The 16,839-nt window shown below is 39.6% G+C and overlaps 1 protein-coding gene across 6 annotated transcripts in view; it reads right to left on the bottom strand.

Moving 5' to 3' along the window:
* Nucleotides 1-16,839, bottom strand: part of eml5 (EMAP like 5) — a 45,621-nt gene that overhangs the window by 3,393 nt on the left and 25,389 nt on the right. For 3 of the 6 annotated variants that reach the window (XM_017302549.2, XM_008400237.3, XM_008400238.3), the window contains 24 exons: nucleotides 15,030-15,130; nucleotides 14,720-14,913; nucleotides 14,431-14,542; nucleotides 13,492-13,619; nucleotides 11,957-12,098; nucleotides 11,709-11,861; nucleotides 10,029-10,160; nucleotides 9,844-9,932; nucleotides 8,552-8,728; nucleotides 7,039-7,240; nucleotides 6,826-6,952; nucleotides 6,625-6,639; nucleotides 4,997-5,005; nucleotides 4,480-4,558; nucleotides 4,112-4,241; nucleotides 3,933-4,031; nucleotides 3,175-3,195; nucleotides 2,805-2,978; nucleotides 2,125-2,333; nucleotides 1,781-1,938; nucleotides 799-913; nucleotides 535-723; nucleotides 263-435; nucleotides 17-179 (listed from right to left, as the gene is read on the bottom strand). In XM_017302549.2, coding sequence (XP_017158038.1) covers nucleotides 17-179; nucleotides 263-435; nucleotides 535-723; nucleotides 799-913; nucleotides 1,781-1,938; nucleotides 2,125-2,333; nucleotides 2,805-2,978; nucleotides 3,175-3,195; nucleotides 3,933-4,031; nucleotides 4,112-4,241; nucleotides 4,480-4,558; nucleotides 4,997-5,005; nucleotides 6,625-6,639; nucleotides 6,826-6,952; nucleotides 7,039-7,240; nucleotides 8,552-8,728; nucleotides 9,844-9,932; nucleotides 10,029-10,160; nucleotides 11,709-11,861; nucleotides 11,957-12,098; nucleotides 13,492-13,619; nucleotides 14,431-14,542; nucleotides 14,720-14,913; nucleotides 15,030-15,130 — 3,091 coding nt within the window. Of the gene's footprint in view, nucleotides 1-16; nucleotides 180-262; nucleotides 436-534; nucleotides 724-798; nucleotides 914-1,780; nucleotides 1,939-2,124; nucleotides 2,334-2,804; nucleotides 2,979-3,174; nucleotides 3,196-3,932; nucleotides 4,032-4,111; nucleotides 4,242-4,479; nucleotides 4,559-4,996; nucleotides 5,006-6,624; nucleotides 6,640-6,825; nucleotides 6,953-7,038; nucleotides 7,241-8,551; nucleotides 8,729-9,843; nucleotides 9,933-10,028; nucleotides 10,161-11,708; nucleotides 11,862-11,956; nucleotides 12,099-13,491; nucleotides 13,620-14,430; nucleotides 14,543-14,719; nucleotides 14,914-15,029; nucleotides 15,131-16,839 lie in introns of those variants that run through there. The other 3 variants (XM_081603379.1, XM_081603380.1, XM_008400241.3) reach the window with 2 other exon arrangements.

Genomic DNA, 16,839 nt, shown 5'->3' with positions numbered 1-16,839 from the left:
TTAACAAAGTCCGTACCTGTATATAGGAGCTGTCAGCAGAGAAATCCATCTGCATGACGAAGCTGGGGATGTCCCTGCAGCAGTTGATGCGGTTCAGCTGTGGGCCGAGCGTCAGGTCGTAAAAATCGACGGCGCACTCGGTGGAGCCGACAGCCAAGAAGCGAGAATTTGGGCTGAACCTGGAGCAAAAATGTTCTCTTAAGTCTTTAGTTTTCAATTACAGCAGTTGTTCTAGTTTCACTGTACAGTCCACCATCCTTACCTGATGTCTTGTATAGGGGAGCGTCTGTCTCTTTTCTTGCCCCAGATTTTCAGCGAGGCAACCAGCAGGATGATGAACTCTCCGTTCTTCATGCCGATGGCCACCATGTCGCCCTCAGGACTGTAGCTGATGGTGTGCGCCGGATGGCCCAGGTTCACCTTATTCAGCATCTTCTGTTATCCCACAAGGCAATGTGAAAACACAGACGGCTCAGCGATTTCCAGACTAACAAACCATGGGAAATTCAGAGATGAGCTGGGAGTCATTCTGACCTTTTCTGGGATGTCCCACAGGCGAACGGTGCCGTCCTCAGCGGCAGAAAGAAAAACGTCTCGGGAAGGATGAGTGCCCAAACCCCATATTGGGCCGTCCATGTGTCCGTTCACCAGAATGTTGCACGCTGCGTTCTTCTCTCCCACTTCAATGATCTCAGCGTTCCTGGTGCCCACCAGGATTTTACCCTGCAACAACAAGCAAAGATTACCAGAAAGCAGAGGGTGACATTAAAATAACTGAATTATCTTTATCTGTGGTACCTTTCCTCTGCAGACAGAACGAACGCAGTCTATGATCTGTCCGGTTTCTAGCCGAAAGGCTCTGCAGCGTTTTAGCTCCTGGTCCCAGAGCTTCAGAGCACCTCCTTCCTTTGATCTGGAGAACAATTGCTGCAACCATCAGCTGATCAGTATACCACAGGATACATTTTTAACTCACTGAAATATGCAGCCTTGGGGGAAAAAGACATTTTCAGACTTTCAACTCATTCATGGTAAAAACTAAGTGATTCAGCAGTTAACGGTAATTACTAGAAGTAGTGGTCTTGTTTCTGTCTTTTATATTGCTTTAGAGGAATTTTGCTATTTCATCCTTTCAAGGTCCCAACAAAATAATTCAGCCAAGCTGATGTCTGGAGTTTAACGGATCACCATAATGCTCTCAGTATTGTCTTTTTCAGCCATTTTGCTGTAGATTTGCTGATTTCTTTCAGATCCCAAGTTGAACCAAGTTTCCCTCTTGGTTACTTTGGCACACAGAGGAGATGTTCAACTCAGTGGCTATAATTTGCCTTGGTCCAAATCACAACTCCTCCAGCACCGTGTTTAACAGATATTTACAGTAGAAATACTTGGTAAGATGAAGTTACTTGGGATTTTATTGTTTCTTTGAGCATTACATGATCTGACTTTGGGGTAAATTTTCTCAGATGTTCACTATTGGGAAGCTTGGCTGCTTCATTAAATGTTTTTCACTTCAAATGAATGATCTTTAAATACTGAAAAGAATAAAAAACGGTCCTACGATCCTTTCATGATTGGATGGGGAGCAATTATTTTTTTCGATAAGGCCGTTATGGTCATTTCTCCTTGTTGTGCGTCAGACTGTGAAGGAAACAATTTGTTTGCCCTCTTAAATATCTATGCAAGTAGCAAGAGAGTACTTTTTTTATCCCATGACTGTGCTGAATGTGATGAAAATAATCTTTTTAGCATGACTTTCAGTGAACACAGAAGCACTTACGGTCTTTCTTTGCCTCCCGTGACGATGAGGCCGTCTCTCAGAGTGGTGTACATAGTGAACACGGGGCCCGTGTGAGCTTTGGCCACTATTCTTACCAAAATGTGTTCCTTCCACACACACACATCCCCACTTATGGTACCTGTAAATGTCAAGTTATTCTGAAAAGAAAACAAATCTGCACTAATCTAGTGGCCTAAGAGAGCAGAGCAAGCAATGCAAAACAGTTCACAGCATGATTAAGCAAAGCTTTACATATTTAAGAGACAAAAAGTTTGCAGAGTTAGATTTTTTAATTTTTTACAATTAGGCATAATCAGATGGTAAAGGTGCAAATAGTTACTTACAGCTCCAAATGCTACAGACAGCATGGTTTGCATCCGGGCGTCCTCTATGGAGCTCAGGACGCCTTTCTTGCTGAGCAAAGCTCGACCCGCTAACGTCCAGAATCGCACATGTTTGATCCCCACCGACACAAAGTGTGTGTCCGAGTCGGGCCGAAACTCTGCCACAAAGATCCTCTGTGTGTGACCGACCCGACTGGCCACTTTGGCACCTGAGGTAACCAGAGAAGTGGAGCAGAAGAATTACGTCAGAGTTAAAGTCTTTAATCAAAATGTTTTGACTGAAGCATTGCATTTTTGGAAAATTGTTTCCCCTGGTTATGGATGCTGTTGGTTTTCTTACTTTAGCTCCACTTCCAGAGGAGCAAAAGAGATGCAAAGCATGGTAAAACAGCTGAGAAAGAAGGAGGAATTCAAGCTATTTTCACATCCCCTGCTCCAATATGTGTCTGCCCCAGACAGAGGGCAGCAAAAGCAATTGAGGTGGATTAGCAGTGATTTTTGATGACTGATGGTGTCATTTCGATGTACAGTCTCATCTCTGCTCCAAAGAAGCAGAGATACGAGTTACGACAACATTTAATTTACCTTTGGCATACATAAAGCATTTCTAAGTATCGATTAAATTGAACTGAAATCCAGAGTAAATATGAAAATCTGAGGAGATTCTCCTCCTGGATTACCTTCCTGCCACTTCCAGATGGTGACGGTGTGTTCAGGGTCGAGTCCCACAGACAGCAGGAGTCGCCCCGTGGCGCTGAAGCTGACGGAGCAGACGCCGCCGGAGTGGAAACAACGCAGCACCGACAGCGTCTGCTTGGTCATGGCGTCCCACACGTGAATGGAAGGAGACGTGGCTTAGGAGGAGAAGACATAAACAGATTAGATTAGATTATCTTTTACGTCTGCGACTTTAATCAATTTTCTTTAATAGTTAACGCATTGTAGTTTCATTTGTGTATTGACTTCAAAATCTATTGATAGCAGTAATCTAACTTTCTAAAGTATTTTCTCCAGTCTTCAAGTTTCTCGTGAATTTTGGAAATGTCTTACCTGACATGTCACCAGTATCACCTGTAAAATAGAAAATGTGATTTATTTAAAATGTTACACTTTTTTCTGAAAGTAGCTTTTGGAAATAAACTTTCTCAAATCTAAACGTTATTTCAGATTTGAGAAGTTTACTGCTTTTGCAGCTTTTCTGTCAGTTTTTTTAATGATATAAGGTGCTTTGCAAAAGTATACTACCCTTGAACATTTTCATGATTTACACTTTACAACCACAAACTGTGTCTCATTTATGTAACAAATGAATGAAACAGCACATAACTATGACTGAAAGAAAAAGGATACATAATTTTTTTTTTTTTTTCGCTGTGTTCCTTGGTTTTCATGATGCTGTTTGTTTACTAATAATCTCTATAAAACTTCTAAAGGTTTTCACAGAACTGCTGGATTTATGCTGTAATAAAAAAAAAAACAGAGATTGACTCTAAATAACTAATTAGCTGACTACTGAATGCATTCATTTGCCCTAGATATTATTTAGGGGTGTCAGGGAAAAGGAGGCTGAAAATCTTTTATTTGTAACATATTTTAAACCATTTATGTCATTCATTTCATAATTTGCAGACCTGCACACTTATTTCAGTTGCTTTGACACTACTGTGTAAATTTCTGTGTATTCTACTTTGCGCATTTGTAACTCTGATTATCATAAATTGTTAAATTGATTAATCAGGCATCAGCTGTGCAAATAATCTTCACATTTAATGCAAAAATCACAAGAGGCCGACTTCTCACAAACATACCTACTTGTCCAGTTGCCACCACATTAGGGAACTTGGGGTGTTGATTGATTGTCAGGCACAAAATGTCATCACTGTGTTCAACATAGAAACTTTGGCAAGCTGTCAGAAAATACAGAAAACAAAAATTTAATTGTGTCTGTCAGTTAGTTAATAATCATATTGTCTAACAAACTATTTACAGGTGGTCAGGTTGAGCACGATGCCGACTGAGGCCGTGTGGTAGATGATGTCCGCCCCCTCGTTCAGGTAGTGCACGTTGTTGCGGCAGTCATTGCCACGGTAACCGAACACCAGCTCCAGGACTAAGTCCTGTGGGAGAGAGGAAGTCAGTCAGAGAGTCAGAAAGGTTAACTCCATGACAACAGCGGTGCCCAGAGCCAGATGACGGCACAAATGATTCAATTACAGCATCATCACAGCTTCCCAAGGAGCGAGCTGCATCTGACACATTAGCTCTGCAGTAAGCTTCCCTCTGCTGACATACAGTCCATCATGTGTGTCTCTGTACCAGTTAGCTGTGTTTTGGTGAGGATGAGGAGAAGTTTACCTCGATGGGTCTCTTCTTCTTGCCCACGTTGTTGGTCTGCAACTTCTCAGGCTGTGGCAGCGCCCTGCTGACAGGAGGCCTGAAACAGACAGCTGGGATGAGCGAACTCCTGCAGCTCATGATGGCAATAATGAGGATCATAATGATGGCCGTTACATTACACCACTTGGGTGCAAAACGTTTAGTGGGTGCAATAAAAAAGTATTCCCTTCGGCAACATGTTTTAAACTAACCAACCGTAATTTTGAGAAACAGTAAAAAAATATGATGCCCATCTTTAAAGACACTTTGAAAATAAAAAATATATGAAGACCACAAGAGATGATTCAATATCAACTAAAGTGGAGTCAAGGAATATGATGATCTAATGTTTTATCTGAAAGTTGTACAGACATGCAGGGTGAAGCATTCAGCGGCAGAGGTGCTTAGTCTAAACTAATAAGCAATAAAAAGAAAGTCTAAAAGTTTGATTAGCATTAAAGTTGATCAAAGTAAAAGAAAATTAATTTTTCTTTACCTCGACCCTCTTCATGGCAGCAAAAGCAAGGAAGAAAACAAGAAAAAAATATTACCCACTGTATTTATCCAACATAGTCTGAGTATACTTCTGATTAATGTGGGCCAGAAGATGCTGCATGGAAAGCTGGCATCATCAAAGAGGAAATGTGAAAATCAATCAGAAACAGGCAGAAGACAAGATTTCCGCAGAGCACGATAGATACTGTAAGATGATTAATGTGTGAAATAGAGAAACAGGCATTCTTCAAAAAGACTTAAATAATGACAGGTTGAGATTTATAAATAGTTAATATGTCTTTTAATATTAGATGTGCAGTTAAAATATAATTCCTCTGAGTCGGAGAATAAAAATCCACCTTAAATTCAAGCTATTTAATAACTGCATGTTTAAATCTTTTGAACTGAAATTTAAAGAGCATAGTATTAAATGTCACTTGTATTCTTTAGCCTAATAGGTCCTGCTAAACAGGCCCATCAAAACACACAACACTGGATTTCAGTGTCTGCATCCACTGCAAAATATTCATATTCCCTTGAACAATCACACCTTTTGTCTTCTTATGACCAGATTGAATGGTACTTTATGACAGACTAACACAAATTGTGCGCAAGTGAGAGAAAGGGAAAAAAATAGCTTTCCATATTCTATGTAAAAATCTAAAATATGTGGCAAGCATTTGTATTAACATCCTCTTTACTCTGGTATCATTAAATAAAGTTCACCAAATCAAATTCCAAAAGAAGAAACCTAACGGATAAAATGAGTCCACTTCTGTGTAATTTATATAAATTCAGCTGTTCTATGGAAAGCTTCAGAGGTTATTAGTGAATAAACTACATTATAAAGACTCTATGAAGATGTTATGAAGAGAGAAGGTTGTGGAGTTTTTAAGGCAGGTCTAGGCTGTAAATCAATTATATTCCAGGATTTGAAAATTTAACAGCACAGCTTTGATGAGAAGCTAAATCCAGTATAATCCTGAAACAAAATTAGTTAGAGGATGCAGAACACCTGAGACTTTCCAGCTGCAAAACAACAAACAGCCAATGCAACAATGGCACATTTTAAGTATGAAGCAATGTGTTAATGTAGTAAAAAAAAGAAAATCAATGACAAGACCTGAAAATGCATGTTCACAAACAATCTCCATCACATCTGACTGAGCTTGGACAAAAATGCAAGCCACACTGTTTTTATTTTATGTAATTTTATGTTTTTGTGTGGAAAAGAAAAACGCTACCTGATGTTGCTTCTTTTTTTAAAATTAATTTACTTTCCAAAATAACAGTAAAATACACTGAATATTGTGACCATAAACTGACAAAATGTTAAGAAATTTCAAGCTCTTAAAAAAAAAAAAACTTTTGTAAGCCACTGTGGATCCACCCTAACTAGAATCGATCCAGTTTGTTGAGCTAATATTTAAAGAGCATAAATTTAAGCTCTAGTGGTTAACTTTAGCCGAATGCCTCCTGGCACCCAAAAACATCTAAACTGCTTCTTTGTTTAAACTGTAAGGTGACTATATCATTTCACTTACAAGAGTTACAAGCATGTTTTCACTGACTTTTTGTTTGTTCTTTCCCATTGCAGTCCCTCAGAATCAGCACATTACCAGCACTTACCTGACCACCCCTTGCCTTCATGTGGAAGAAAAGAGTGTAGCAGGAAAATCAGAGATGGACAGCCATTAAAGGAGAGCAGAAAAGGCAGAGTTAATTAAAAGAAGAGAATTTACACAAAGGAAAAGAAACGCTTGAAAAGGGCAGAGTACAGATGGAGATGAGCAGATGAGAAAACTCCTTCACAGTTTGGGTAATAAATACCTTTCATCAATGGAAGGCTCCTTCATCTGCAGGTGGGGCTTCACCCCTGTCATTGGTCGCATGTTGGTAGATAAGGCCTTGATGGTGTAGTTGATCTCGTTCTCTCTAGTCACATCGCTGTCGTAGCCTAATGAAAGGGAAACAAAAAATGCAATCTTTAATGTCACAGCAGCATCCGAATGTTTAAACCCGAAACAGGAGTTCGTTTCTTGCCTCCGTCATCCTCGCTTTCGATGTCCGACTCCTCGCTGTCACAGAGTTTGAATTCCCGCAGGCCCTCAGGCTCGTGGGCCCAGATCATGAGGCAGGTGTCACCCCCACCGACTGTCACCAACAGGCTGTCGTCATGGGTCCATCGCACATTGGTGACATGTGTGCTATGTGCCACATAGCGTTTGAACTTTGCATATTTCCCCTGGAGGGAAAAGCAACAACATCTTTTCAACACTTGTGACATTAACACAACATTAGCATAATATCTGCATGAATCCAAAAGCTTTTGTTCAAGTCAGAAGGTGTTGAAAGAAAACAGCATTGTGTGATTTTTTTTTGTTCTATTTTTATGTTGATTTGGTATTTGTTTTGGGTCATTAGCCTGTTGAAAGACTCTGTAATGACCCATTTAATTTACAAGCAAATGGTACCAGATTTATTTTTTTGATAAAAAATGTCCTGTTATGTATTCCAAAGGGAAAGGTACTCAAACAAGCTTCCAGGGATCTTCAGAGGAGAAACAGTCCACACCATCACAAATACTGTACTTAACAGTGAGTTTTATTTCACACCAACTATTCATCAATTTAACTAATGATGAATAGTTAAATCTTCACCCCTTTTCCCCTCATTGTTAAAACTTTAATCTATACTTCTAAGAAGTAGGGCCTTCCAGTGTTGCAGTGTGTAAAAAAGAAGAAAGCTAAGGGTTATGGTTAGGCCTTAAAAACTATTCAGAGCTAAATTTATAAATGAACACATAACTGCAGAGCTTGCAGTACTTTAATGTCTATCATACTCAGAATCAGCTTTATTCATCAAGACTGTGTGCACAGACAGGCAATTGGACTTCAGACAAAATAAATATTCAAACTTTAGAGGGAATAAAACAAGATAAAAGTAAAAATATGTACATATTTGCAGTCATTTTGTATATTTATAAAGAAAGAAAAACAGAGGATGTAAGAAAATCAAACATCCCTTTTTCAGGGGAAATAAACTGTCTCTCTGGCAGCTGTTTTTTTTTCTTTTCCTTTTGTCAACAGCACTCTGTAGCACCAACCTGAAGATGAAAATCTGTTTGTGTCCAGCATGTGTGCGATCTGAAGTGATGTTAGCTGCCCTTTTCCTGACCCTATACATGCTCAAATCCTGGATTGAGTGAAGGTCTAGTGTTCTAGTAAATGCATCAGCCCATATTATTTATTCATTAGAATTTTTTTATAGCATTCCCGGTTTGCTAATGCTTGAACACTAATGTTCAAGCATTAGTGTATTTCTTATTTTTCAACAACCATGCTTTGCTACAAGTAACATTTTCCGTTAATAATCTGACAATACTCTGTCAAAAATGTATATACAATTTTAAATGTAGAAGTAGATTTGTTTTTAGCCAGGTTGTATTCAGTATTAGATTTTTGCTCTGTAATAATCATTGAACGACAATTATCCATGAAGCAAGGTAGGGGGCCAATACGTTTGGAGGGCAATGTGATTATAAGCTGTGTTTTACCTTGACAGGGTATCTGAAAAGCTTGATGTATCCCAAGTCATCTCCTGTTGCTAGCACCCTCCTGTCGTTGCTAAGGCAGGCGGCGGTCACCTCTGCGACCTCACTGATCACAGGCCAGACGCCTTCAACAGACGGCCCCAGGACACAAGTCCACGTGCTCCAGTCGATTTTCTCCACCTGAAACACGTCAGTAGAGATTTATTCACCAAGGCTGCCTTTCAACAAGAGCAGTCAGAGTCAGACAAACACCAAGAGTCAAGCCGATAAAAATAATAATAGTAATAATAACGATAATAATAACAAAGCTGTGTTAGCTTAATAATGTAAATTCTAAGGAAGGTCAGTTTTAGTAAAATCAGAAAAGTGTTTAATCGGAATCTGAAGGTAAATAATTGCAATATTCTGCAAAAAAAAATATTATATACCTTAAACTCTTACATTACAGCTACAATACTTCAGAGAACAGATACTGAGTTTACACACAACTGGACTCTAGAAATTTAACCAAGGGGAAAACTGTGGGTGGCTGACTAAAAATGCATGGCAAATATTTCAGATTTTCATTCATATTTTCATTTTTTAAAATGTGAAAAATACGTAAGATTTTCCTTCTAGGTTTTATATATAATTGTGTTACTATGTGTCATTCTATCACAAATGTTCAATAAAACAGAAATAATATTTATTGCGACGATGTCATAAGATGTGGAAAAATTCAACATTTGCCTTAGATGTTTTAAATCAGTCACCACTACATATAATACACATTCATTGGATTAAGCCGACTTTACATAAACAATACCAACACCTAAACTGGTGGAGATTATACACCTCTGGGTGTTTTCAAACTAATATAACCACATATATTATAATGAGTTGGTAAAGTTATATTGTTTATTTGAGTAGTGAGCAGAAAAAATGACCCCATCTGATCACGTCTACAGGAGACTAATGTAATGAATGTGAGGAGAAGATAGATGCCTAAGAAGGATGTGTCATTCTCCACTGAGACTCGACCTAACAGCATCTATCATCTCTGACACTTATTTTGTAAATGCGCCCCTCCGCTGCGCGCCTCGCAAGGTGCCTGAATGTCACGACGCATTAACGCAAGACCACAAACACTATCCCACTTCCATGGCCCAAATTAGAACGATACTGGTGAAAAATGGGCCGTGTTAATGCTTCACTGCCCTTCGCCTAGTCTCGTCTGATCCCGAGGGGGAAAACGCGGGCTGGAGGCGCAACAGCCACGGCTGATCCTGCGTCTATTCTCCCCCCGCCCTGCTTACCTCAGAAGCAGGGATGGTCTGCCTTTTGCCACGAGGAGCTTCGAAAAAAAACTGCTCTTTAGCTGCCGTGTTGACCTGGAGGAGTTTTCCTGTGAACGAGAGATTCCAGAGAGACTTTAACTTTATTCACACCTATTTCAGAGGCAAAGCAGTGAAAACATTAGTGCCTTAAGAGTCCCGTTTACCTCTTTTGTCCCAGTCCAGATGGGTGATGTAACTGAGGCATCCTTTGCACACTCCCACACGTTTACTGCTCATTACATTGTAAATATCCACAAAACTGTCTCCTGAGGCAACTGCGAGGTACTTCCCAGCTCCTGAGAAAAAATAAATAAACCTATTAATTATTCTTGCAAAGATTTCCTGAAAGAAAATATATTTTTTTAGCATATTCTTCAAATACAAAATTATATTTTATATTTATAAACGCAGAGAAATTGCACACACTTTGTAGCAATCAGCAGGCTACTGGCATAACTCTGGCTGGGTTTTTATTGGACCTCTCTGCTTGGCAGCATTGGCAGAGTTCATTTAAACTGGTTGGTTTCATACATTTTTATTAAGGTTGAGGTCAGAGTCGTTGCACCAGCTTATTGTTAACCTACTTTATCCATTCCTAAATAGCAGCTTTAATCTGTTTTGGATCTGAGTTGCTCTTTCACATCCTAAACACTTTCCTATGAACAATTTGAGTCAGCAGGTTTTCATTTTATTAGTATAAGAAAGTTTTCTTGGTTTAACAAGACACTTTTTCATTTTAAGGACAAACTTGCTCATAACAAGGGAGCTCAGTATGTAACTTTTATAAGATTTTTTTTTCTGTTGTTGAAACTGTGACAGTATAATATGAGACAGATAATCTGTGAAAAAAAAGATCAAGCTTCTCTGCCTTCTTCCAGTGCTATCTAGAAACAACCAATCAGAGCCAGAATGAGGGTCTTAGCTGCTCATATCCCTCCACCTTCTCTTCTTTCTCTCTGCTATGCTGCAACCAGCACAGGCTGCTGTCATGAATGTTCAGGCTAGTTAGCATGGCTACTGATGTCTGTGGGTAAACAGTTTGTTCCTCTGCCATTAGCACATTTAGCAGCGAGTACATGATATTGATTGATAGAGCTAAGACACTCCTCTTGACTGTGATTGGTTCTTTGTGATTAGAAGCGGAAGTCTCATAGCATAAAATCACGACATGACGGCAGTTTTAACAAATATGTCAAAAACATTCTTTAAAAAGTTACATACTGCATCTTTAGACGCTTACAATGTACCAAATTCTTGTTATATTATTATGCCACCCTCTAAAAAGAGCAGGTCAAATGGGTCATTAAAACCCCAAATTGTTCTGACCACAACTGCACCTTTAAATGCTAAAGTGGAAATTTTAGACCCTTTGTCAAATTTTAGCCTTGGGCAGACAGCTGTGTGTACTTTAACTAAAATAATTATCATTTTAACAGTACTAAAAGCCCATTTTGTATCCTGAGACTTTAACTGACAGCTGTGTCAGGAATCCATGGATGCTGCATGAAGAAACAGGATCTCTTTGAAGATTAAGTGTCCAGACGAAGGAGAGTTTAGTTTCTTGCTCTCACTTTGTCAACCCCCACTGTTTCTCATTCCCCTCTCGCTGCTTCTCTGTCTGGCCTTGTTACAGAAAGATATTAATTTGGGTCAGGCCTGCAGCGGTCTGTTCCCCCCTGACTCACAGCGGGAGGGGAAAATTATGTATACCTGCTGATATGCAGCCCAGCCTCCTACCCGCCGTAAACCCAGCTGCTCTGAAGGGCACAGGGATTTAAGAGCTCTATTTACATCGGGAGGAGTTTTTTTCGCCCACTAAAGAAATGCGTAGGTGAACCGCCAACCTGGAGAGAATCTGATATCGGAGATGATGTCCTTGCGATGGTGGAAGGACACCAGGTCCTCCAGGGTGTCTGCGTTCACAATGAGGAAACTGCCGTCATTCAGGCCCACCGCTAAGGCTTTCCCATCTGGGGAGAAGCAGCAGCAGCGACCGCCTGTGGAGGACAGGTTGCCTGTTACAGCCCTGAAACCAGCACACTCGCTGTCAGGAAAATGCATTCATCCTTTGGTGTTTTTAAATGTGACAAACCTTTCCTGAGTTTGCGCACAGCCAGCATGCAGTGGCTGGGCGATAGGTCCCATATGCGCAGGGTTTTGTCATCGCTGACCGTGGCACAGAGAGGGAGGTGAGGATGAGTGGCCAGGCCCCACACCTCACCCTCCATGTGACCCTGCAGACACATCCCAGAGGATAAATATTTAATCCAGGAACAGGTGATGAGGGAAAACAGGGTGCTAAAAGGCTAGAAGCAGCGATCGGCAGCACACAATGTAACCTTTTACTTACTGCTCCGTCTTCACAGCAAGGTCTATCACTTACATTCTGATTCAACTAGCTCGCCTGTTACCTAGAGACCAGATTCAGGAGCAAATTCAGTTTCTTGTCTCGCATGAATCGATCCCATCTGTTGAAATCTGCATCCGCAGGGCAAGAGCATTTGTTCTCTTTGTCCCAAAATCAAAAAGGCTGTGGATTGGAGGACACTCCAGGATCACTTGACCAAATTAACAATTTCTTTATTGATTGGCACTAATTCATCAGGATTATTGCTTCTGAATCTCTAGAGAATAGTTTGCACCATTATTATCCAGCTGAAAGCAACACAACAGATGAATGCACAAGCATGCTTTTTTAACTCCCAGGTAAATTATTTGTCAGTGACAATATTTAGTCGTTTGGTTTCTGGTACACTTAAAAAATCAAAGTCTGATGTAACCTTCAGTAATAGTGTCTCACAAAATTATTCACCCCTCTTAAACTTTTTCACATGCCACATTTCAACCACGAGTTTCAGGGTTTTTTGTTAGGATTTTAGGTAAGAGACTGACAAAAACTCTGTAATGATGAAGGAAAATGATACATAATTACAACAATTTTTAAAAGAATGACCTGAACTGTAATTCAGCCACCTCTATTCAATACATTGTAGAACCCTGCCTCTCATGTTGGATGTATAAAAATATAGCAAAAGGTTAAATGTTCTGCTGGAAATAAAAGCCAGAGAGAAGATTTTGGTTTTTAGGTTTTAAAATGATCAACAGTCTGCATGACTCTAATGTTCACAGGCCCCTTGTTCCACAGATTTAAAGGGAATGGTCATGGCTTCCAACACCAGAGCACAAAACAATGAGTTCGCGGTATTCAGATGGTGTCAGGGAGAGACTCTTGCTTAAAAGAGAAGCATTTTAGATTTGGGGGGGATTTGTGGAGGGTACAACTAATGATTGTCAACATTTTCTTCCTTTGTACTGTGGATCTCTGGAGCTTTAAACTTTTAAACAACTTTATCTCTGACCTTTCTTGTCTTTGCTCAACTGCAAACAGGACCGCTCTGGCTTTCATTTGTGAATGCCTCTTCAGCTTCTTCCCTTTAGAAACTGTGCATTTCTTTCTTTTTACTAAACAAGTACACTTTTTTTTCTGTTGGTGTGTTTTGTAAAACCCTAAGAAATACACTGAAGTTTGTCTTTGTAATGTGATCAAATGTGACAAAGTTCAAGGAGTCTGATACATACTTTCGAATGTTGCACGGTGTATTTTTTATTTATTTTTTGTTCTCCTACCTGGACAAGGAGAGTGATGGGGCCACTCTTGTCCACTTCCAAGATCTCGCCGTTCTTGGTCCCAACCAGGATGTGGCCGTGGCCGAGAGATATGGCACGTATGGAGGGGTTGTCCTCCAGCAGAAGCCCTGCAGAGGGAATGATGTATACAATAAAGTCTTAAAGCAAAACTGCAATATGTAACACCTCGAATGATTGTAAAAGTGACCTAACATAACTTCTTCAACAGTTAACTGTAGGCCTGTGGGCTATACATAACATGCTCATTACGTTGTTTATACAAAATTATTGTTAGATAAAGAGATTTAAGTCTGGACAGTTCAGCCTACTTTGATCTCATTCAGAATGAGCTGTTTTAGAGCCTCTTTTCATCTTAAATCCAAATAAGCTGCTGCTGGTCACACTACTCCAACTCAATGTTTACACTCACATGTGAAAATGGCTGCAAACAGATGTGAAATTATACAACTGTACATCTTTGAAAAGTAGAAGTAGAGCCTCCTGTACAACTAGCAGTAATGCAGCAAGTGGTTTATGGAAGGACAAAACACTTGCCTTTTCCAGTAGCCATTGTACTGCTCATACAGTAGTAAAATCAGCTGACCAAACATGCTGGAGCTCCACTTGGGTTGCTAGGTAATGGGGCATGACTGGGGTTGCTAGGTGAGGAGCTGGGCTAGGAAACGGCACAGTGTCCGTAGAAAGTGACTTAACTATCGGGAGATAACAAAAATCTTATTACCAAAAAGCAACTGGGGAGTTGCTTTTTGTGATTTTTAAGTGATTTAGAAGCAACTGAGACCCAAGTGGAAGTATAAGTGTGCAAAATATGAAATTTACATAATATGTATTTTCATAAATTAGTTGAATTCTGTAAATGGAGAGGGTGAATGATCCAAGGACCGAGGAGGGTAATTGGGAACGGGATGACCTTTTTACCTTTGGAGCCTGGAGCTAGGACAGCTCTCTTTATAGCGTAGGTCTTCAGGCATCTCTCGAAAGTGTCATCCCACAGAGCTACAATACCATCCTTTCCACCAGTCACAAAGCCCTGAAGGGGAAAAAGTGTCACAGCTGTAATACTACCAGTCTGTTTTCACATGCCACTGCCAGAGCATATGTGAGAAAGGTCTTCGCACAATAAAAATAGAAAGCTAAACAGACTGAGCCCGAAATTAACATAAAGTCAGAAGAAAATAGAAACCTTTCCTTTGGTTCTGTAACTCACTTTCTCCAGAGCATGCATGCTAAAAACAGGGCCGTCGTGAGCTTTGACCGTCTTCATCAGGAACATGTCTCTCCAGATGCAAATGTCTCCTGTGCATGTGCCTGAAAACACCATCTCCTCTGACCAGCCATACACAGCGCACATCATTGTCTCCGTCTTCCCCATGTTCCCCTTGCGTCCAATTAGACCACCACCTGAAAGAGAGGCAGACAGTGAACTGGCTCTGAAATGTGTCACAGCCACGATAGAGTTTCTGCTTGTTAGAGTCTAATTCTGTGAACATGGCAAGAAAAAAAAAGCAAAGTCTTACCGGCTTTATGCCAAAACTTCATGTGTTTCACACCAGCGGTGATGAGCTTGTCGGGTAAGTAGGGATTTATTTTGACTACAAATATCTTGTCCTTGCTTCCTCTGAAAAACAACATACAAACAATATTGTATATTACACACATATTTTAAGTGTATTTATTTGAAAGTATTCATACTCCATGAACCTACTTCACATCTGTCACATTGCAATTAAATGAAGTTACATTTCGTGGTATTTCAGTGGAATTTCATGTGATACAACTATATACCGGTATAGTGAGTCAAAACTTAGTAGTCCTAACTTTTCTGGACAGAACCAAGTAGCTCCGCAGATCTACAGACAGAAATATTTGCTCATTTTTCTTTGCAAAATACCTCCAAATCAAGATCAGTCTGCTTAGGTGGAGATCATCTGTGAACATCAGTTTTCAGTTCTCTCAAATTGAAATTGAGAGTTTGGTCTGGACTTTGACTAGGTCATTCTTAGTGTTGATACACTTTGATCTGAATAATTTTGATTGCCGTTCTGACTTTATGCTTTGAGTTGTTCAGCTGGAAGCTGAACTTCTTGTCTTTTGCAGTCTCTAACTGTTAGAGTCTAACATCTCTGCATCTCCACAGCATGATGCTGCTAAATGTGAAGGGGTGTGAATATCTTTGCAAGTTGCTGTATTTTACATGCATGTTTTATGTACATTTATACTGTTTGCAATATTCAGTGATTTATAATTTGTAAAAATGTGATTATGAAACAATTGTCTTTATGTAAAATATTACTATGGAGTTTGAAATAAATGTTACATTTTCAGAAAAATAGGTTAACTTTCATGGATATTATTGAACATTTTCAAATAAAAAAATACATTTATTTAAGCTACAATATACCCATAAGTAAAATAACTCAGTGGTTTGCCTGATTTTTTTAAAAGTCTAGACTTTCTTTAGAATATCTGCCTTTCCCTGCAGCCTCTGTGGCTCATACCTCCTTATCCAACTAAAGATGAGACAGTGATGCTGTACAAGCCAGCTCTGTGCACCTCATTGCGCTGCACAACCAGGGTCTGCAAAGGAGATTAATGCTTCTCCAGGCTGTCCCTGAAGTATATTAAGAGCCTTGGGAGCAACCTGCACTGCACTTGCTCTAAAGCAGCCAGGAGGGAAACATTTCCATTGAATGACTGAGCAACAGTGAAACGGTTGCTTATGTTATGTAGATGTTTTAGCTGCCTTTTCAACCAGTTGATATTGTACCTTTTGAGGCGAAAGAGCTAATAGAACATGTCAAGATTTCAGGAAATTCACAATTCAAGGCTTGTAAAATCATCCATGTGCCTTTTCTAGAAAAGAAAGCAATTCTGTCGCAGATTTAATTATGTTAAAACATTAACTTTTAAGGACATATTTACTGTTCTGTTTATATTTCTTGTTTCACACTTTATCGTTTTTGATCATCAAACACATTTTATATCAGACAAAGTTAATCTGAGTAAATACAACACAGTTTCAAAACAGTGATTTCATTTATTAAGGGAAAAATGGCTATCCAAGCAAAGTTGATACCTAATAACTGGTTGTGCTTCACCTCATATAAACAGCTGTCGTTAAGCATGAGCTTTGTTCATTATTCTGGAGGAATTTTGTCCCTATATTCTTTGCAGATGTTGTTTTAATTCAGACAGATTTTCAGCATGAAAGGCTCGTTTACGACAGCGTGTTTAAGTTCAGATGTTGATTAGACACTCCAAAATCTTCTTTTTTCAGATGTGAACAAATGTGCAGGTTGGTTGCATAGCTGACTTCCTTTAATATGA

This window comes from Poecilia reticulata, chromosome 22, assembly GCF_904066995.2.
Source record: "Poecilia reticulata chromosome 22, P_reticulata-male-v2, whole genome shotgun sequence".
In the NCBI taxonomy this organism is placed as follows: domain Eukaryota; kingdom Metazoa; phylum Chordata; class Actinopteri; order Cyprinodontiformes; family Poeciliidae; genus Poecilia; species Poecilia reticulata.
This window is presented reverse-complemented; position numbering and strand designations above follow the sequence as displayed.